The 23,148-nt window shown below is 41.0% G+C and overlaps 1 protein-coding gene across 1 annotated transcript; it reads right to left on the reverse strand.

The window, feature by feature from the left end:
• Window positions 1–825: 825 nt before the first annotated feature.
• On the reverse strand, window positions 826–13,648 carry txndc5 (thioredoxin domain containing 5). The gene is made up of 10 exons (XM_031294548.2): window positions 13,388–13,648; window positions 11,324–11,476; window positions 10,155–10,260; window positions 9,956–10,052; window positions 8,955–9,070; window positions 8,465–8,551; window positions 5,554–5,706; window positions 2,534–2,616; window positions 2,231–2,360; window positions 826–1,450 (listed from the first exon to the last, which is right to left on the reverse strand). Exons 1-10 carry the CDS (start codon window positions 13,570–13,572, stop codon window positions 1,328–1,330), a joined length of 1,233 nt encoding a protein of 410 aa, XP_031150408.1. The 5' UTR covers window positions 13,573–13,648; the 3' UTR covers window positions 826–1,327.
• Window positions 13,649–23,148: the final 9,500 nt, after the last annotated feature.

Genomic DNA, 23,148 nt, shown 5'->3' on the forward strand with positions numbered 1-23,148 from the left:
TTGAAAACAGTCAGAAAATTGACATCTAGAAAAGTATTTGGGAGCAGGAAAAATATAATTATATAGACCCAAGATGCAGCTGGTTTAATCACTATCGGGAAGAATAGATCACAATCAGTCAGAAAGATGATATGCTAGTTAGCCCACCTGACACTGATCTACAGTGAAGTACAATAGAAGTAAAGTTGTAAAAGCATCATTTCCTCAAAAAGATGACCAGAGTTCAGTGTCACAACCAAAATGGAGCTTAATTTCTCATGCGAAAGGTCCTAACCTTCTACTGTCTTCTCCTGCTCCACTTACTGGTTCCCAAATGCTTTGAACACGGGCCTGGCCTGAGGGATATACCACAACACCTACCAACACATCTTTGTACTACATTTGAGAAGAAAATGAAGGGCCAGATTTAATGAAAGTAGTAACTCTCAAAAGCTCAGTAATGGAGATATGGGGCAAAATGGTCCAGGCCTGAGACCCTGAATCCTAGGAGAAGTAGAGAGGGAAGGCTGATTTAGATCCCAGGAGTCAGAAAAAGGGTAAGATGCACAATTGAGATGCTTAGTTTACCAAGCCTTTTTAATTCAGCTTGTTCTTGCCTCATCATTAAGAGAAAATAGTCCATGTGCCATCATCAGACCCATGATAAAAATGATGCCTCCATCACTTCTTCTTCTAGTCTGTGGGCGTTTCCCTGAGAGTTAAGTCAGATTGGCCATCACTGGCATGGATTCAAAGTACCCTCAACTTAACACTCAAACTTCACATTTGGGTGACACAAACTTTACAAACTTCTGCCTGACAGTACCTTAACATTAATGGCTTGTGATTTAACAACAGATCCCATGTAAAAAATGTAGCATTTAAAAAAAGTAAAATGGCAACAGAAGTTCATCAGAAACAATTGGTTTTCTATAACAGGCAGAAACTGTCCTTTAGTGCTACCATCTTAAATCAAATACATTTTATCTGTGCGAGGAATTATGGTTCTGATTGACTTAGCAGTGCTTGCAAAGTGGTTGTCCAACATATTACTTAATTTACAGAGCCAACCAATACGATAGTATTCTCCATATTGGGAGTTTAAGGTTTGGCAACAGCAATGAGAAACATTCACATCCCAAACACTCTACTGAATCATTCTGTCCTTGAACACAGGAGAAAGAACAGACTGCAGTCTGTCATTGCGGACTCCTTTCTGAAGAGAACCCGAGTGGAGAGAAAGATAGAGAGGTTTGGCTACTGTGGGAGAGAGAGTGGTGTCCTACTGGCCAGATATGCAGTGTGGACGAGCAGAGTGGTGGAGAGTGGAGTGCTGATTTGGCTGTTTCTACAACTCGTCTCTCGCCTGCCTCATCACAAAGCTGTGCAGGCTCTCCAGGTCCCGGCCGCCATGATGCTCGTCACCCTGCTCCCCCGCCCTGAACATGATCAAGGTGGGGTAACCTCGAACCTGAATAAAGAGGGAAGAACAGCATCAGGGGCCTATTTCATCATCAGCTCACTTTGTCGTCTTTCAAAACCATTTCATTTTTATGCAGCATGCAAATCTTATCAGCTCCTTCTTGGTCTGAGTGAGTGAAGTTTTACAGGAGACAATATATTGGATGTAAAAACACAACACAACAAAAAGGGCCCATTTTATGATAGTGAATCATCATTCAAGTTCTGTTGAACTCTGAAGAGGCAAGCAGTACAACTCCCATAGTATAAAATGATAGGTTGGCTTAATGATTCTCCATCTGATTTTAAAATATAAGAAGTTCAAGACCTTACTTTTGAAGATGCAAGCTGATTTAATGTGATGGAGCTTTTTATTATTTTATTATAGATAAGTTGTAGGTTGAGGTCTGTGTGTAACTTCTTCACACATTTTAATTCTAAAACCTGAGTCAACATTAAATAATGCCCTGGGCTTTACTCTCAATGACATCAAAGCTGATAGTGTGTGTGTGTGTGTGTGTGTGTGAGAACATTTCTTTACGCATGACAGAGTTGGATCTGGTTTAGAATTGCAGTCTGTAGCATCTAATTTAAGTATGTAGCAGTCATATTGGTTTATGAGACCGATAAAACCGCCATCTTCACTTTATTATATCCTGTGTAACACACTTAATCTTGAGAAAATTAGAAAGCTGACAGAGGGGTACGTGAGAGGAAGAGATAGAGTGCTGCATGTTCAGTTTAAATTGTACCTCGAAGTATGATTTGTGGATGACAACCACATACTTACAGAGTACTTGTTGCAGAGTGTGCGTTCAACAGTGCAGTCCACTTTGGCTATCTTGACGTCAGTGAGGCCAGAAAACTCCTTTTTGGAAAGGTCCTCCCATGTTGGAGCGAGGTTCTTACAGTGGCCACACCTACAGTGGACAGCAGGATAACACAGGAATTACATCAGTTAAAGTGACTGAGACATTGCAGGGATACTGTAATGTCAAGTGTTTAAAACACATTTATACATACAACATTAGTGTCACTGAGTGTTACTTCAAACAGGCCGTTAAAGATAAAGAATAATAAAACACCGTCTCACCATGGAGCGTAGAATTTGATGAAGGTGAAGCCCTTGGCCACTTTCTCGTCAAAGTTGTTCTCCGTGAGGTCCAACACACTGGACTGCAGAGAGGAAAGAAACTGATATTAAACTGTGCTGATCATTGAATTGCGATAATCCTTATAATAACCTGACTGTGATCCCTTCAGCTTGAAAAACGTACTATTCATTTTTTTATAGGACGGTGAATCGAAAAAAAAGTCATAGTATAGCATGTCGAAAAAAGCCATTGAAAAGTCATCACTTTTTTAAAAATACTATTATACTATACTATGACTAAAAGATGATACAGATGAAAGTATTGAGACACTATGTTGCATCTGACACAATTTCAGGGTAGTTATTAGGGCTGAACGATATGAGGAAAATATGCAATATGCCCTAATGTTGTTGAATATCGCGATAATGATATTACTTGCGATAAATAAACAGATATTAAAGTGTACTCAGTTGTGCCTTTCTGCTGCTTTCAGTATTCTGCTAAAATACTTGTTGAATTTAAAACAAATGACAAAAAAGTGTAGCCATGATGTGATAGGTCAATTAAATCAGTTGTTTGTTGTTGTTGCCAAACGGTTCAGCAGATAAGCATAGTAGTATGGGTATAATACTATACTATGATCCATACAGAAAGTTCTGTTATTATAAATCTCAACACCTGTTTTTCCTCCTAACTCCTGTTAAATATATAGACTAGGGCTATCTCTAGTAAATTCTTGTTCATTTTGCTTGTTAGATCATTGTTCGTGTTTTAATCTGTTTTGGGGATCCTAAACATGCAGCTCTGGTTAACTCCGTTTAAAGATATGGAGTGGAGAGGGTGAACAACCAGACTGATAATTGGCCTTCAGGGAGCTTTCACAGCAGTGTGGCCGCGGTGTTTCTACGGTTTTATTAGTACAGTTAATCCCACGGCAAGACCAGCAGCAGCATGCTACTACTAGCGATAGCCTCTGAGCCTAAAGTACAATGTTGACGGCATGCTTGACGCTGTCATGCATGCGGCGCGCGACTTCACGAGTTATCTACCTGGGCGGGTCTCAATCTACCTGGGTGAACCTTTGTATGGGAAACACTGTTTCATCACTTTTTTCGACAAACTATACTATGACGTTTTAATGTCTTTTTTCGACATACTATGCTATGACTGTTTTCTACATAATTTATTTGGTGGCCTTTGGCTCAGTGGATAGCACTGCGCCAACTAGCACCAGTAAGAGGGCACTGCAGACTCTGACCAATGGTTCGATCCTCAATCCGGGCTGAGACTTTTTGTGATTAGTTTGCATGTTAAATTTTTTTTCGACATGGAATAGTATGACTTTTTCCGATATACTAAGAATTGATCACTTTTTTACGACATACTATACTTTGACCTTTTTTATTACTTTTTTCAACATACTATACTATGACTTTTTAATGGATTTTTTGGACAAACTATGCTATGACTGTTTTCAACGTTATTTATTTTGTGGCCATTGGATCGGTGGTTACCACTGACCCTTAAAATCTGACCCTTAGTTCGATCCCTAGTTCAGGCTGGGCCTTTTTGTGCTGAGTTTGCATGTACTATACTATGTCTTTTTCATCACTTTGTTCAACATACTATACTATGACTTTTATCCATTTTTTCGACACCCTAACTTTTTTTCGACAGGCTGTAAGATTACTTTTATTCAAAATGCTATACTGACTTATTTAGACATACTATACTATGACTTTTTTTTCGACATATTTTAACATTTTTTAACCTGGACCCTATTTTTCTATGGTTTCTTAAAAATCTTGGAAATTGGTCCAGTATTAAGCTTGAACGCTGTAACCGGCAGCCACAGACAAATGTGCATCGTCAATTTTGTCCACTAAAAGTGCTTTTTTTGCCACTCAAAGGCTTAGATTTGTATTCCAAGTGTGTAATAACATTGTGGAAAGGATTCCTACAGAGACAGGCCTTTTTAAAAACCTCTTTAAGACCTTTCTGTTTAACCAGAACCCGCTCTGAGATTGCTAGCGCTAAACCCACCAGACTCCATTTAAAAAACCAATACTTTTAGCGTGTATAGAGCCAACACATTTTCACATGTAAATCGGTAAACTATGCATTTACTTCAACCAAAACTGGAGTTGTGATCGTTGGAAAAGTGGAAAAACGTCGTTTTTCATAGTTTTATTTTGTTTCTGTCGACTTTGAATTTTGAATTACTGTTAATTTACGTAGAGTCTGGTGGCTTTAGCCTACTACTCCTCATACTTTCAGCTACAAAAAACATTCGAATATCAAAATTATTAATCTCTTTAAGGATATTTAATGCTTACTTTAGTTTAGTTAAACGTTATTATTTCACAGTTCAATGAAATTCATACTAATTAAAACCATTCCCACTTTCTATTCTCATTTCTTCACCTTCTTCTTACGCAATTATGAAAGCAATCCAGTTTAGCCTTCAGCATTCACAAGCATTTCCTGCAGGAAAAGCATTTTCTAGTTAAGGATGATGTCAATGCTATCAGCATGCCTATCTGAAATTCTGGCCTCCATCAGCAGGAAATAACTAGCCTAACCATAATTATTAGTTGAGAGGCACATAGTTAAGTGGGTGCTAAGCTCAGAGACCTTTACTTATTTGCAGGTAAAGATGGCTGCCACATGTTTGGTCCACACTAATGAAACATCTGTGGTTGTACTGTACCCCCCCCCCCCCCCCCAGCTGCTCCTGCAAAGACGATTCTCAGTGAAAGTCATAATATATGGGCTGTAATGATTCTGTAACTTGGTGGGGTACCAGAATTCAGTACATATTATTGCTAAACCTTGTTAAAGTCAGATCAGTTTTATAAGTATGGTGTCTAAAGCCTGCCAAGCAAAATAATTTCAACACATCAGAGCAACTGAAGAATTGTTTAAAAAAAGTTTTGACTGTTTCTGAATGTATAGGCACTGTAGCATATATTTCTTGTATATGGCATTTCTTGTTTTTGTGTTTAACAGCTGCCTTTACCTCCTCTTTGGCTGGCTCATCAGTGGGGATCTCGTTGGCTTTTTGTTCCTCACTCGGTTCCTGTACTTGCTCCTGCGCGACGGCAGCCTTCAGCTGGTTGTCTACAAAGTCTTTGAAGGAGTCCAGGTCTCTTTTTCCTTTGTACTGATCAGTCTACACACACACACACACACACACACACACACTTAATACCTTATTTTTTTTCAATTATTGTTTAACTCAGATCTTCAATGCCCCCAATGTAATCATGATTCCTGTTGTGATTAATATGCTAGTTTTTTTATGTATGTATTTAATCTCCCAGTGTGATGTAATAGACGCTTTCTGACCAAGTAGTTACAGGAACGTAGTTATAGGAAAAGTCCACTTCTAAATAGATCTACTAACTACTCTCCCCCAAAACCGTTTTTTCCAATTGCATTCGCACTGGCCATGTGGCCATAGGGACTGGTAGGAGGGGTAAGGGAGTGATGCAAGCACGGCAACGGTCTTTATAGCGTTAAAATCAGAAAACAAATACACCAAAAAAGTATGAACTAAATACTAAATCTAATGTATATAGCATATTTGTCATAATTTAAACAAGTCTCCCAAAGAGAAACGGGTATCTCTCTCTCCCCCGCCTCTGCCTGCTGCGCTGTGGACGTGTGTGTGTGTGTGTGTGTGTGATGGCCGGCCAGCCGCAGGACATGCTTGTGGAGTTTAACTCCGAAAAGACAGTTAACCACAGGTTCCCGTTAATCTTATGATGGACATGTGTTGTGATTAGGGATGTAAACAGTTAATCGACTATCGATTAATTGTCGATAACTTCTTACTCGAATAAATTAATTGTCGGCTAATTGAACATTGCAATCTAAGACCGTTTTCCACAGGACGTAGGCCTAATTGAACGTGACACGAGATTCTCACTGGCGGTGAGAGACCCGACACAAACTTGAGGCGGCAAAAAAGAAACCAAGCATGAGGCGGTCAAAACGGAGTGGAGTGTGGGAGCATTTCAAATTAATTAATGATGACAAAGACGCCCAATGTAAACTCTGCGGTACTACGTTTAAGTTCAGCAGCTCTATGAGTTCGTTAAGATACCACATTCATAACTTGCATGCAGCCATGTTGCAGGGAGGAAGTCTGTCGCCTTCACAACCTACAATCGCTGCTGTGGTGGGAAGGCGAGTATGTGACCACAGGAAAGCGGAGGGCATTACTCAGAGGATTTGCGGCATGATCGAAAAAGATATGATGCCAATTAGCACCACTGACGGTGAGGGATTTCGGGAGTTATTACACTACATGGAGCCAGGATATAATATCACTTCTCGAGCGACCATTACTACCCACTTGGAAGCACGCTACAAAAACAAGAAGGCTGAGCTAAAAACACAGTTAGCCGCGGCTAATGTGGCTTTGACGACGGATTGTTGGACGGCACTGACTACAGAGAGCTACATAACAATCACTTGCATTGGAAACGACTGGCAGGTAAAGTCAGCAGTGCTTCTCATGGAGAGCCTGTCAGAGACATACAGCTGATAATTTAGCTGACAAACTCAACCAGGCTATGGAGTCATGGGGACTCACCGGGCGTGTAATAGCCTGTGTGCACGACAACGCTCGGAACATTGTCTCAGCAAACAACCCCGCACGAGTCAGTTGGAAATCAATTTCTTGCTTTGCACATACGTTAAATCTGGCCGTCAACGACGGATTCGCTGCTGCTGGTGTCAACTGAGTAATGTGGGTTGCTGCTAATGTTTCCAGATAGTTTACCAGATTATTATATTATATATGTAGGCTTAATATAGTGTAGGCTAAGCCTACCCATATTGTTTAGATTTCTATTTAAAATGTATTTTATGTTGCTTAAGGTTTCACATGCAACAGGTGAGCCAGTGCACAATTATTTTTTATGTATTTTTATTTTCTGTGCATAATTTATTTTGTTAAACTACATAAATGCCATTATCCGTACCGTATCCCAACTGGTACAATAAAACATCAACTGAGCAATATAACATGCATTTTTATTCAGTATATAAGCAATATTTTGCTTTTTATGTTAAAGACACTATTGATACCGTGAGAAATTTACATTCTCAGGAAAAAAGCCGCTTATCAGTTAATCGATCGATAAAGTCAATCAACTAATGATTAATGAATTAATCGATCCCTAGTTGTGATATTTAAACAAACGAACCGTCAACGGCGAAATAAAAGCCTCTTATTTACGAGAGCGGTCTGAGAGACCTCCAGCTTACAGCGGGGACTCTAAGCATGACTGGCCGAGCGACGAGCTAGCGGCCGGGGCAGGCTCCTGCTGGCTGTCGCCTCACTTCATGGAGCTTCTCAACTCCGAAAACTTTTAAGCAAATTGTCAATTTGGCATCAATTTTCGCAAGACTGCCTATATTCACAATCTAAACAGTTAATTTCTCGCCTAAAACGTTGTCATAAGTCAAATTAGTGATGAATAAGAGGCGAAAATTGTTAAAATTGTCCCGTTGTTGGTCTGTCTGTACGGGAAACCCGACCCTAGTTGACCTAGGTTCATAATCTGAAAAGGGAAAAGAGAAAAGACCCTGCCCTGAAGTAGGAGTTGTTACAGGAACTGCGGCCAGAGGGACTTAAAAATCCCCAAATTGGCCCAGTCGGAACACGAGAAAAAAAGGGATCTAGGAATTTTATGTTCTAGGAACTGCAAAAATCCCTCCGGTCGGAAAGCGGCTAATGTCATGAAGGTTGTTACAGTTTGCAGTAAATCTTTGAAGGTGTCGAGGAGAAACAACATGACAGCCACAGTGGCAGTAGGTCAGATGGAGGCAGGCTGTAGCCAAAGAGTGTGTCGAATGGCTGTGCATGCAGAGATCATTTGGAATGGAAAGTTTGTAGCAGTCCAAAACTTCTTTTGTACCTTCTGTCCGTTGTAGAAGAAGAGCAGCGTGGGATATCCACGGACACCATTCTCAGAGCACGCCTCATAGTGCTGTGTGCAGTCCACCTAGGTCATAAATACATGAAATATGTTATTCAACTAGAATGAATCATCAATGCAAACAATAACCCCGGCACATTTGCTTACGAGGTGTGTGTTTGATAACCCAGTATGCAAACAGGTAGCTTCTAATGTGACCAGCATCCTGTTATGTCAAACGGGTAACAGGATGACCATGCCAGTAGTGTAAAGCATCTTATTCACATAACAATGACGGAAGCATTTGGAGCACTGCAAAAACAGTTTGTAAAGTGTGTCACAAAGGCAGCTCATATTGTAGCACTGGTAAAAAACACCCATGAAAATTTCTTTTCATGGAAAGAAAGGCAGCGGCCATTATTGTAATAAAAAAAAATAAAAATGGATGGATCGTGAACCTGTGAGACTGTACGCAATCTAAAGGACCCACCTTTCCTATCTTGACGTCATCAGAGTGCTCAAAGGTGGTGGCCAGCTGCTCCCAGGTTGGGGCCATGGCTTTGCAGTGACCACACCATGGGGCAAAGAACTTCACAAAATGGCCACCTGAAGCAAGAGGAGAAAAGCCACATTAGAAAAATAAAATGGCAACTAACCAGCAAGAGCATTTAAAACAAATAACAGAAAAAGAATATAGCGTAATGCATACAATAAGTAAGTAGAAAGTAAAATGCTGTGCAGTTTGTACTAATTTCTACATGGACATAACTACACACAAGTGCACAATTATGTGCTGAGCAAGTTTATGTGTTCAGATTTGGATTTGATGGAGCAATGAAAAAAGTCAATTCCACAACAAACTCAACCCAGCCTGTCTTACATGAAAATATACACCTCTTATACAGAGGTTACACGCAACCAATTGCACATTTATTGGAGCTCTGTTGCCAAGATGTGAAGGTGGGACCTATAAACACCATTTTAAAAATGCCTATGTCATATCCTGCCTCCTCTTGTCTGCAAACAAGAAATCATTTATTTTTCTTCAAAACCAAAACACTCGACATCAGCGGAGCTTAAAAGCCACAATTTCAATGAGACAATTATCGTGAGCACTGTTTATTTTTGCAGTCGTTGTCTGAAAACCCAGAAACGTGAGGTGACCGGCGACGGGTGTTATACAGTTGGTTCGAGTTGACTGACGTTGTGGATTGTGGCTCAGGTGCTCGTGTTGAAATGTTAGTTATGTCAATCAAGGCAATGAGGTGTTTCCATTCTTTAAGGAGGGATCCAGAAACACTACTTAGTGTGGTTGAAAACGGAAAGTACGTTTAAAATTTGAGACGAAACAGAAAAGAGTTATCTGTTGCAGGCAGGATGCAGCTGCATAAATACACACAATGAAGTTAACTCATTGTTTGCTTAGGTTAACTGGTACAACACAGCATTTTCATCAAGTATTAAACAGCATATGTTCTACTAGATATTTACCTTTGGCTATGTGGGTCTTAAAGTTGAGAGCAGTGAGTTCATACATGCCCTGTTTGGGCTCGGGGGCTTTAGGAGGCTCCTGTTCACTCTCTGGTTCCTGGAGGACACAACAACAAGCATCTAAGAACACCACCGCTTCTGCACTGTGAGGGTCCATGGTTTATAAACTTAAGGTGTTAACTGAATGAACACAACTCACTGAAGGCTCCTCCTGGAGTGTCTTCAGCATCCAGGTCTCCAGAGACTGTAGATCTCTGGCTCCTTGGTACTTAACTGCCTCCTGGTCTGGCTTAAACAACTTCAGCCTACACGTATCAAGAAAAAATGTATTGAATAAGTTGTGGCATGGCAGACGTATGGTTGAAGTCTAAAGCTTCACAAGAAAGTGTATTAAAACTCAATGACCCACGCATGTACAGTACACGCAACTAGTCTCATCATTACAAGCTCTAGGACCCGGTCATTTTTGGTTATAAAGCTTCTGTCAATCATTATCCAGGGAGTGCTGTGTTTGCAGGTAAAGCATGTAGTCAGCAACATCCAAGATTTAAAAGGATGTCATTAATGGCGTTTTTCCATTACATGGTACCTGCTCGACTCGCCTCGACACTTCTTCTCTTCCCTTTTTTGGTTTTCCATTATGAAAAAAAGTACCTGGTGCTAGCTAACAAGTACTTTTTTTTAGAATCACCTCCGTCGAGCTTCCAAGCGAGCTGAGGTGATACCAAAAGGAGACGTGAAAACCTGCGGACTACTGATTGGTCGGAGAGAATCGTCACTAATCACTGAGTCATCATTGCTAGCTAGACAGACGGGGGTGTCCTGAACAAACCCGCCATTTTTAAATAGTTTAGCCAGCGGTGTGTTTTTTTGCCTCCAGCTTCTTTTGAAACAAAATGTGTCTTCTGGCTGTGGCAACAGCCACATGCCGAGAATCAAAAACAACACACCTTCGACGTTCTGTTTGTGTCGCGTTAGGTCACGGCAGTTTCCTGCGGCGTCGCTATGACGACCAGCCACACTCGCCTCACGCATGAGGCGGTACTGAATCTGCAATGGAAAACGGAGGACGGGGCACTGCGGCCGAGTCCAGCCGAGCAGAACTGGTACTAACAGTGGGTAAGCGCCATAAGATACTGGCAACCAATGCATCACCTCTCTGTAAATCAGTGATGAAAAGGACTGTTTACTTCTATGTTGTAAGAGTTGTTTTTATCCTACATGCAACAGCCAATGTATTTTTGTTTTTCAATTAAGAATATTTGTTTCAGTTTGCTGATCTAAAATTGTGAAATATCTAGGCTGCTCTATTGCATTCCAAAGGAATATGAATTGATAAATTCAAGAATTTGTGTGAGGAGTACTTACGTGGGGTAACCCCTAACCCCGTGGACATTGGAGCAGAACTTGGTGTCCGGGACGCAGTCTACTTTTACCACATACACAGGGGGCTCGTCCATGCTGTTGTATTTGTCTGCCAGTTCATTCCATACTGGCTGTAACCTCTGGCAATGGCCGCACCTGGACAGTGGAACAAATACCCGCAGTGTACAACATAAATTAACCAATTCTTAAAGGCTGCACTTAAGGTGCTATTCAACCGGGTGACTTTTTTTTTTGTGTGACAATCTGACAGCCACCTTCTGCTTTATGATGAATAATGCACAAGTGTAAGGACCTGATGGGATAACATTTTACTGAAATTCTTCCTTGTGACATGACAAATAAAAATGTTTTAATATTTTTGGTCTAGTCCAAAACAACTTTTGCCCAAACTAAACTGTGATCCTGGTTTAAAGCTATCATTTGCACACAACTTATCTGAACTGAACTGACCGCACAGGGTCTCAAATGACTCAGCGGGGGATTGCTAAGGACTAAGTACACTGATAAGAGCAAATTACATTTAACTACGATCCAGCTAATAAATAGCTCACGTTACTGTATTGTGTGAACGGATAACTTCAGTTAATATTGTATGTGGCTTTTTCTTTTGTGGGGTGCAAATGTCCCGCCAAAAAAAGTTCCTTTCCGACACTATTTTGCAGAGGCACTGACGCTGCGCCCGGAACTTAGCGCTGCCAGGATGACTGCGATTGGTTTAAAGAAACGCAAACAACCCAGAGCGTTTTTTTCTCCTAACCTAGAATGTATCTGTGGTTTAGCCAAACCTTACTCCACAGCACTGTGGAGATAGGTGTGGCAATGCAAGACTATAGCCTGAGCTCACGTGATAAAGATGACATGGAGGTTTATAGTGGTATATCTGAGAATACATTTGCATTTTGTGGATGGTGACCTACTACTGTATTCTCCTCTGAATGATCAATAAAAGAACAGGCCTCTTACTTTTCAGTTTAGCCTCTTGGTTATTTATGGCACTGAAAGCCACATAGAGCTGTAGTTTTATGTAATATTTAAAAAAAAAAAAAGTAATAATAAATAAGAGTAGCTCGTGCATACCGTCCCCTAAGTAAATACAGGCACGAACAATGTAAATCCATGTCAATAATAAGTCTCAGTGACAAAGTTAGAAATATAAGTTGAAACCTGTTGGTAATAGTGCTTTGTTGCAGTTGTGAGCTTTTAAGGCCACATGTAGACAAGGCAGAAAGACACTGACTGCATTCAGCTCTAGAGTTACATAGTCCATGTCAAGAATACTAGTCTGGGTATTAGACAAAGGTTCGTCACGATACCTTTGGGAGATAATTGACACTTTAGTGGTTCAGCCTTTGACATAACAAGGGACATTTAAACTTGTGATCTTATCTTCAGATACAAGTCTCGGTCTTTGTCGCTCTCAAGTTATTCTATCCACACTTTCCCACATAATTGAGCGATGATTGAACTTCTCCTTTTTTTGCGAATTCTTGAGAGCGCTTCAAGGACCTTTGAGCGTCCGTAGACCCCACTTTTGGAACCGCTGACATAGCATCAGTCAATCAGTGCGTGCCACGTAAGCACAGCTCCCCAAACTACAACTAAATGAACCGTGACTGACTAGCTAGCTATTTCTACTGTGAATAAGCATAGCGTCACAAAATGTGATTAATTGTTTAAGTTCCACATTCAACGTTTACTAGGCGATTTTCAATTAAATTGTAACGGATAGCGAACTACTAGCATAGTTAACACCGAGGCCCCTGTGAAAAGTGCTCCAATCCGCTAAAGTGCAGTTGGCTATGCTAGTAGAGTATGCTAGTTAGCAGCTAAGCTAACCATACCGGTTATCTAAAAGAACGGGGCTAGGTATCCAACTAGCATGCCTGCTAACTAGCCTGTTTGCTAACTTGCCGGTTAGCTCTAATTCCACTCTAAAAGCTTTTTTCCCAGTGTATATGGGGGATGTCAAATAATAGACAAAGGTTATTGTCAATGCATTTATTCAACGTCGTCTGGAAAAAACTTGGGAACTAACTGTTCACTTACCATGGGGCGTAAAACATGACAAAGTGGGGTGCAGTGGGCACCGCCTCGTTGAACATCTCCACCGTGTACGTGTGCTTGGCATGCTCATCTTCTTCTGCATCAGCGTCGCAAAATACACTGACAAACAGTAACGAAAAATAAATAAAACACAACATAAAGGATGTGCAATGCAGTGCTGAGGCCATGGTGAATCTCTCTCCGTGGGTGCACAGTGTCCCTGCTGGTGTGAAAAGACCGACTCTCAACGTGCACGCCCCCTGGCAGCCTCAGTTTAGAGGAATGTAGACAGTGGATGGGATACATGCATATGGAGATTACTGTTATTCCAGCTGTGCATGCAAACAATCAAAAAATCACTTTGATCTTTTGAATTTCAATTCATGTAACTTTTTTATCTTGTCTGTGTTGTTGTGTTTTACATAATTGTATACTCATATGGACCTATTTGTCTGAAATAAAGTTGAATTGAATTGAAACAGGATGTTGTGTAGATCTGTAAAAGCCCTCAAGCGCTTTGCAACACCATCCAACCTGCACATTTATGGAAGCATGGGAGCCTTTTTGCTAAAAGTGACTTCACAAGAAGATACAGTGCATTATCCCTACAATGGTGTATGCATGCTTGCATTTGGGCCATGGTTTTTATTGCTGCATGATAGACTCAAATAGTCATAGGGTATTTATTTAATGCGCTCCATGAACAATAATATTGTGTTTTGTGTTGTGTTAATTATTTGCAGCATCCTATTCAGTGTCACTCACTCCTTTGGGAAAGTATCCAGATAGGTTAAGAGGTCAAAGATTTCACTGTAGGAAACATACAATTTATAGTTGTAAACATTAAAGTCATATTAGCATCAGCATCTTCGCTGCTGAATGCTGAAGATGGAGATTACATTCAGGTTTAGCCCATAATGACCATGGGCCAGGGCAGTGGTGGCCTAAAGGTTAGAGACGTGAGCTTGTGACCGGGAGGTCGTCGGTTCAATCCCCAGACCGACAGGATAAAATCTGGGTGGGGAAAGTGGAAGAACAGCGCTTGTCCCTCCCTCATTACCACCACTGGGTGCCCTTGAGCAAGGCACTTAACCCCAACCACTTAAGCCAGCAGATCAGACTGTGGTTGTATTGGGCAGCTTCCAGGTATGAATGTGTGTAACTGTGTGAATGTGAATGCGTTCCTGCAGAGGCTGCCTCTCAGTGAACCTTCCCTGAATAAATAAAGGTTAAAAAAAAATGTGGAGCATGTCAATAGAAAAAGCTAATTCTAATGATTTGAACTAAAGCTAAATCTAAGATGGACTAAAATAGTGCAGTTTTATTGATACCATCATTGGAATTCAGACATGTAGTTAGACTGCTGTGGTCAACAGTGTCAAAACATCCCAAAACAATACCTAACTTTTAATCAATTGTTGTGCTACTAGAATATCATTTATTTGTTTGTTTTTTACTGTTAAAGCAAAAACATATTTCTATCTAAAGCCAGGGTCTAACAATAGACAACAACAACATTTGCTGTACAGATTTCAAAGCCCTTCAAGGCAAATTGGTGATCTGTGGTTTTGGGCTATATAAATAAAATTACTGGATAGGATTTGACATTCTGAGTATAGACAGCATCCCCATACATCATTACATTTCATTTTGTGTGATAGATGTGCCACATCCATACATCAACATTTATATGATGGGTAACCCTGTAACATTTTATTGATGGATGGACACAAGGTAAATAGTTTAGCACATATTAAGATGATGAAAATTACATTTACAAAATTTCAAATGTGAAATGTTACTTAGAATGTTAAAGGAATCCCAATGAAGTCATACTAGGATGCTCAGTGAGCATAATGTCATTAGGATATAATATAAGAGACATTTGAAAGTTTGTTCACCTCTGGTAAAGTAGGAAAAGACAAAATGGTTGATTATAAATTGCCCAGTAAGTGCTGGTTGACTGCACCGCGTTGGCAGGCAGTCAGGCAGTAAGTTTCCTTCACACCTAAAAGGCTGTCTTTCTAGAACAAACTGGCTGCTCTTAGAATACCTAATGGTATAAATCTATAAAAACATCCAAGAAAAGATGAAATATTATGAAAATAGACTCAGGATTAATAGAACACAATTTTGCTTAAATTGTAAAAATATGGGCACTACAGCTCAGGTGTCACATCACCACTGGTTCAGATGACAGACGGACTGTTGGTTTTCTACACTGATGGTCAGATATGAGTCAGAGTTGCCTCCTCAACGATGGAAACGATGCTTGAGAGTGAGAACATTTTAAGGCAAATATAATTAATCCAATTTATTACACTGGATAAATAGTGCCTCTCGTGGGAGATGTAGTCTTGCATAACGGCGACAGTGTATATAAATCATGCATCTATTCCCACGACGGAGTGTGTTTGTGTGTGTCGGTTCCCGAAGTAGCAAGTACCTGCTGGCTTCCTGGATTGACAGTTCTTTGGCAACTTTCCATTTCACTTTTAACACAGTCATGATTTCACGAAACTAAATGGAGACAGCCTTCATACAGTATGTACAGTATTTTTCTTTAATCATCCCCCGTTTTCCTTTCATCTGGACAGCAGGAAGAGTGGGATGAGGAAAGGAAGAGGTTACAGCATGGAAACAGACAGAGGTGTCGCCAAGCGTGCACTATGGTAGGCTATATAACACTATTCCAGACTGTCGCATCTCTTTTATAACACCAGGTCTTCTTGAATGTGTATATTCTAAAAGTGGGTGAAATGATCCTACCATGCACATTCAGCGTCTGAAGTTAGATATATATGTTACAGGCTAAGGTGTTTATGAAGTTCACAGATGTGTGTGACTGTGTTTCGGTACTTTTGAGGCAACTTGTGTCAGTAGATTGTCCTGCTGTTCCCTCGACAACCATTGGAATTCCACACACACACACACACACACACACACACACACACACACACACACATTATTCTGTCCACAGGGAGTACGAACATTCAATGGAGAAGCAATATACTTGTTAGAGACTCTCTCACAAAGATGGATGATGCTACTGACCTCAATGGCTGACGGGTGGCGATCTTTAACCTTGGGATGTAAAAACTCAAACGTACTTTGTCTTTGAAGAACTTGAAATGTCTTACCTTTTGGCCGTGACCTCACTTGCAGAGAGCAAACTAGGAAAAAAACAACAGACAAGAAGGGTTGGCAGTCTACAGATGCCTGAATGCTTTTTGAATTGTGTGAAAGGACAAAACTGATTTTTTCCGCCTTTTCCATAGCAAAACCATATAAAAAATAAAGCAATTTGTTCCCATGTGTGTGGGCCTGAAAAAAGACAACATGTCTTATGATACCCAAAGGCTTAAAGGAATAGTTTGATATTTTGGGAAATATGCTTATTCACTTTCTTGCAGAGAGTTAGATGATATGATAGATACCAATTTTATGTCTGTACTGTATGCTAAATATAAAGCTAGCCAGCAACCGGTTAGCTTAGCATGAAAACTGGAGACAGGGGAAAACAGCTAGGTAGCAGAATCCAACTACCAGCATGTCTGAAGATCACTAATTGACACGTTTTAATTTGTTTATTTAATCAGTTTGAAAATGTGTAAAAGTGTAAAAAATACATTTTAAGAGGGTCAGAACTATTTCCAAGAAATAGATTGCACATACCGTAACTCCTCACAAAATGTTTATTCCACTGAAAAAGTTCAACACCTGTCAGCCATGTGCCACTGAGTGAAAGAACACTGTAGAGTGCTGCCATACAGAACCTTTTCCATTTCACATCAAAGATTTTTTTTCTCAACTATTATGACTGATCATATTCCTGCTCTGATTTAGTCCACTGTGCTGACATGAAGGTGTCAGCAGTACGAGAACTCCCACCCACTAAAGTTTATTTGAGCTATTATATCAAAAAATGGCCTTGACATCCACTCATGACCCACAGTTCTTGCTACACTCTCACATTCCAGCCGCTGCTCACTCAGTGAAACATAAATGCCTTCATGGTTAATTGGAGGTGAAAAATGATATATGAGATTATTTTCCTTGACTTTAGCACATGATAAATAACATCTACACACAGGCCCAACCCTCCCAAAGGGGCTCTATTGTTACCATGGCAAGCCAATAACCACACATCACTATTTAATCTCAACATGTCATATAGCTGTGGTATGACCAAATTGCTGCTGACACATTTTACATTTTGCTTGGTGAAGCGGGGGCTGCATAGTTGTGGGTGTCTACTGGTTACCCATTGTTGATGGCCAGGCACCTTGCCAGGCCAGTTATAGCATGGTGTAATAGGAAAAAGAAAGATTAATGGACCCTAGGGACCCGAGGACATTCTGTTTATTTTCTTAATCGCCTGAAGTTAGTGGCTGAGAGTACAAGAATCGGCAGGTGGCAAACGGTGTGAAAGTGAGAACTGAGAGACAGAGAATAACAGAGAAGAGCAGTGTGTGTGTGTGTGTGTGTGTGTGTGTGTGTGTGTGTGTGTGTGTGTGAGTGAGTGAGTGTGAATTTAAAAACAGCCCATGCTATAGTTAGATATTGTTCTAGGTCAATAACTCTTGGCAGGGTGCTAAGATTTTCCTCAAGCGGTGTCTCTATGATCTACATACTGTACCTATATAAGTCATTTTTATGAACAAAAAAGTGCTCCAATCAGAGTAAAATACATTGTCTTTCAGTTAGGTCAGGTACAGGATATTTGATTATCTAGATTATTTTGGACCGAAGTGTAAAAACAACATGTTGGTGTTATGGGACAGGAGGTTATGTGTCAAACTATTCCTTGGCCGGGAGCAGTCACAAAAACTGAAGAAATAGTTCCCCTCGTGAAACCAAGCTGACATGAACATAAAAATCTTCATAAAATTAATTTGAACTTGATCATCATAACATTGAAATAAATTGCAGAAACCCTCCTCTTTTACAACTGTAGACTACCTCTCACCAACAGTAATCTATTTCAAATTGGGGGTCTGCTTTTCGGCACTGTCAAGGAACACACTGAGAAAAACTTTAAGAGAAGACTTTCTGGAATAATTCAGAGGCTATTTCTGACCAAATCTAATTCTGTCATGTAAACATATGGGAATTACCTTTTTGAGCACTCTTTCTGAACTGCTTTCAACACAGGATTCCCACAACTGGACATCATGCAATCCAAAGCCAGACGTGTTTCCATTAGGAACACAGAGACTCATGGCAGTATCATATCCGGGACACAGGATGTGACCAACGGAGGGGAACCAATGTCATTTGCAGACAGCTAACAAGAGCCGCTGCAGAAGGCACCTGTACTGGGAAAAGACAGTGGAGAAAGGGCTCTCCCACATGATTGGAACAATCCCAGAAAAAAACCTTAAGGGATAGAAATCGGAAAGCCCCTTGTCTTTTCATCTGGATGGCTAATAGAGAGAAAGAAGAAAGAAAGAGAGAAGAAAAAGAGAAATAACGAGAATCTGGGAAAGAAAATGCCAAATAGTAATAGTTATAGGGGTGGGACTGAGAAAGAAATTGGATAAATGAAGGAAGAGGGATATAAGAAATGATTATGGTGGTTGTGGATTACCATGACAACTCCTGCTGTATCCCAAGTGTTTTTATGTTCTACATGCTCTCTGCTGGATCCAGGCAGATGACTAAAGCTGTGCCAAGTCTCCTTAGGTATCAACAGAATTGGAATTACCATCATTTTCCACAAGGCGTGTACCTTCAGGGTCAGCTGCTTTCCCACTGCTTGAAACGCAACCGCTGTAAACAGGTTGGATATTGACAGGTGCGACTGGAATTGGCTGTTTTTTGAGGAAAAAAAACATGCTCCTGCAGAAATGGCTTCAAACATCATGAAATGTAATCTTGAGTATTGGCAAAGGCACTGAATTTCATACAACTTTTACTTCCTCTGTATTGTCAACTTGGAACGTCTGCCCGGTGCAAAGTGTGAATGAAGATTTTTGGCAAAAAGAGTATGATTGAAGAAGTGCCTTTTCTTCAATGTGCGGTAGAGTTTCATTTCCTGTGTAAAATGCAAACATATTGACATTTTGATCTTGTTTACATACCTCTAATGGTGATCACCATGGAGTTGTAAGCAGCCCTGTCATGAGACTCAGGCTATCACTTGCCATTTATTGTCTTCTCTATCTTTTCAAGTGTAAAATTAGTTGCACAGGACTGCAATTTGGGGAACATTGAGGTGAGACACAACAAGTGGTGACAGGGCCCACCTGGACTTGGACTCTGCCTCTCACTGACGCTTCTTGGTCCAGAGCCTTCACTGTAAAAGCCCCACTTCCTGCTGGTAAAGCCATCATACTGGCCAGATTGTGAGGGGGTTGAGGTGGAACAGAGAGAGGGAGAAGACAGTAGAGAACAAGGAGTATGAGAGAAGAGGAGAAAATGGGCCCAGTCTCATAGACATCCTGGTGTTTCCAGATTGCAGGCCAGCCACTTCCAGCTATCACCATATCCCTCAGTGAGAGTGGGAGGTTTTAAGCTCAGCTGAAAATAGTAGAGCTTGCAAATGAGTCATTGTAATTTACAGTAGAGCCTTTGAAAACTATACATTATATTTTTGATATTTTTAATGTTTTAATTAACCATCATTAAAAGAAACAATGGATGGATGTTTAGCGTGTTTGAGATATTTTAAAAGGGTCTATTGATCTATCGCCCTTAGCATTATCAAACGCAATATGCTACACTGATTAATATTGTGGTAAAAATAATAACAGAGACCTACTTGAAGCCCACACATTGGAGAGCATCCACTCTGCTAAAGTGCCCTTGAGCAACCATTGAAATGCTACCAGCTCCATGGGAGCCGCTTTGGGAGCCGGGCCCAGCCTCTGAAATAGAAAACAGAATTGCCTTACAAAGATCAGTAGAGGATGACATACTGTGTTTTGGTCCAAGAAATGAAAATGCTAGGTTGCTCTTACATGTGCAGTGCATCCAAATATCATTTACAACCTACAAATCAAAGCGGCTTGAAGCTACAAGGAAAGTAGTGCTCTAAAGTGATATTTCAGCAGACAGTATACGAGGCGAGCCGGAAATGTCATCAATAACCAAAGAGGCTTCACTTTGCCTGAGCAAAAGCCGTATATAAAGACTGTCCATGGTTTTATTCTTTCTGGACATACTGCAAGACACGTTAAGAGTGCCCCAGTACCTGCCTTCATTGCGTCAAGGTTTGTTTTTATTTTCCCCTGCTTTTTGAAGAAAAAAAAGAAATTACAGATGCTGTCACCCACTTACTGGTACTCCCGCTTGCTCTCATGGAAAATGTAAAAGGGGCCCAGCCTCATTGAGGTCAGCCTGACATTGCCAGTGAGAGGTGGCCAAGTCACAAAACAGATGTTTACTGTTTTCCTAAGGATGATTTGTTCTCTGCTCCATATTGACTCGGGTCCAACCACAACCCAGGTCCCTTTAACAGAGCGCTGCATTAGAGTGGGCAGACAGGGGCACAATGCTTGAACCAGGTGTTTATGTTTTACTGTAAAAGTCTTTTATTGTACGCCTGCTTCATCAGTCCTTAGGTACTTTAGGTGAGGTTATGATTCCGACAGGTGTCTGGATTTATCCACTCTCAAGCAGATGTGCAATAAAATGATCGGATGGATCACACATAGGAAAGTTGTGCCTATGTGTGTGTGTACTCTCCTGGATGTGTCTCCCTGTGTAGGCAGTGCGTAAGAACCAGTTTTAGGAAGCCTCTGAGCGTTTCTGTGTGTGTGTGTGTGTGTGTGTGTGTGTGTGTGCGTGTTTGTGTGTGTCAGAGCAGCCTGCACCTCTGAGCGTCCACAGAGGAAGTCATGGACCCGGTAAAGGTCTCTCCACAGAAGCCATAAAGCAGTGCGTCTGCTGGAATAATGTGTTTGACTTGGCTGTGGGGCAGCAGCAGGTGCTGGGAGGACCGCCTGGAGCTGCTGCTCACTGCCTGCTTTGAACTGCAGGCCAGGGACCAGTCTTCCCTTCTCTGTGTCTTTCCCTCCTATCCCATCTTTCACTTCCTTCTTCCTTATCTTTGTTCCTCTCTTTCCTCTTATCTCTCTCAGTTTTTCTTTTACTGTTGTCATTACTTATTTACTTTATCTGTTGCGTCTTTACCTGGACTTTTTCTCTTCTCCCCATATCATAGCTGTCAAAAAAGCTTAGTTGTACTCCAGCCACACGTCTGCTAGACTTCAATGACACTACAGAGCAATGAGTACAAGTTTAAATTTATGCATTCAATGGATCATTAAAAGAGAGGTAGTTAAAGGCTTGGAAGTCACTAACACGGAAAGTGTATAGTAGGTGTAAATCTTGTCTTTCCTCACCTCTAAAAGGAATTGTATGACATTTTGGGAAATTGCTTATTGGCTTTTTTGCTGACAGTTAGATGAGAAGATCAACTACTCTCATGTCTGTGTGTTAAATATGAAGCTAAAGCCAGCAGCCATTTAGCTTAGCTTAGCATAAAGACTGGACGCAGGGGGAAACAGCTAGCCTGGCCCTGTCTGTAAGTAACTAAATCCACCTACCAGCACCTCTAAAGCTCACTAACTAACAGCTAAGCTAATCTGCTGCTGGCTGTAGCTTCAGAGTACAGATATGAGAGTGGTATCAACTTTCTCATCTCTTTTTTGTTGTTGCAAGAAACAAGTGTATTTCCCAAAATCAAGTCAAACTATAAATGTCCGTTCTGTAAAAGGGGCACACTTATTTTACAGGACTTTCCTTCACCCGTTTCTCCAGGTTTCTTTCTACCTAAGTTGGTGCAAAATCCTGGCTGTTTTAAAATATCTGGTTAAATACATGATTCTGCATTATCTGCTGAATGACACACACACACAACCATGTTAAAATCTAACAACATGGCATGACACCCTGTGCTTAACATGGGCATGCAGTAGGTGAGTCATAATTTAAGCTCTGGACTCCCTTCCTCTGTTTCTTTCTCCCTCAGCCTCAAGGTAAAGCCATTATGCTTGAAACGAAGCAGCAGCAGTAGCAAAAGCAGCAGCCCACTTGGGTTCAGAGAGACGGGAGGGAAACGATGAAAAGTAAAGCCCAGGGCCGTCCCACGGCCCTGAAAGAGAGTTGCCTTTATTGAAAGAGCCCACTCCAATGCATTCCTCTGCCAAGAGCCGGGCCTCCCTGAAGAAGGCGGGGATCAGAGGCTGACTCACATTCAGATGGGGGTTCATGGGCTAGAGCTGCTAGAAACACACACAGACACAAAAACCACATCTACACAGAGGCACAAACAAGTGTGCACCTTGTTCCTCCATCTCCCATCTGCCTCATTGTTCTGTCAGTCAGGATGGGTTTTTAGCTATGATCCACAGCAGGGAATCTCTATTTCCTGAATGGGTAACACAACCACAGGCTTGTAAAGCACAACTGATTGATTTATTGGGTTTCAGGGGCTGAGGTAGGTGGATATGAGATGCTCCTTGGAGAGCTCATCGTGAGATCATTCATTGAGAGCAAAGGGCTCACTCTGAGAACAACTGGAGAAATCACTCTGTCTTGGGTCCAACTGACAAATGGTAAATGGGACAAAAGTATTTCTATAAGGAGTGTTATGCTTAGTTAGCTATGTGAAATATTCCCTACTTTGGGAGCTTGTCTTTTTTTTCTATTACACTTTAGCCTCCCAAAAATGTTCAGGGATAATCTTTTTTTTTTTTTAAGATGCCTATTTATCATGAGCTGGGAGGCATCCGAAAAGCTTCCGTCTATACTGAAAG

Source organism: Sander lucioperca, chromosome 1 (genome assembly GCF_008315115.2).
Source record: "Sander lucioperca isolate FBNREF2018 chromosome 1, SLUC_FBN_1.2, whole genome shotgun sequence".
NCBI lineage: Eukaryota > Metazoa > Chordata > Actinopteri > Perciformes > Percidae > Sander > Sander lucioperca.

What these genes read in the sequence shown, in the direction of transcription:
- txndc5 (XM_031294548.2), bottom strand. Translation starts at nt 13,572, where the DNA reads ATGGCCTCAGCACTGCATTGCACATCCTTTATGTTGTGTTTTATTTAT. An exon ending in CACTCCAGGAGGAGCCTTCA is followed by an intron (nt 10,053 to 10,154) that starts GTGAGTTGTGTT and finishes TGTGTCCTCCAG; the next exon opens with GAACCAGAGAGTGAACAGGA. An exon ending in ATCAAATTCTACGCTCCATG is followed by an intron (nt 2,361 to 2,533) that starts GTGAGACGGTGT and finishes TGTCCACTGTAG; the next exon opens with GTGTGGCCACTGTAAGAACC.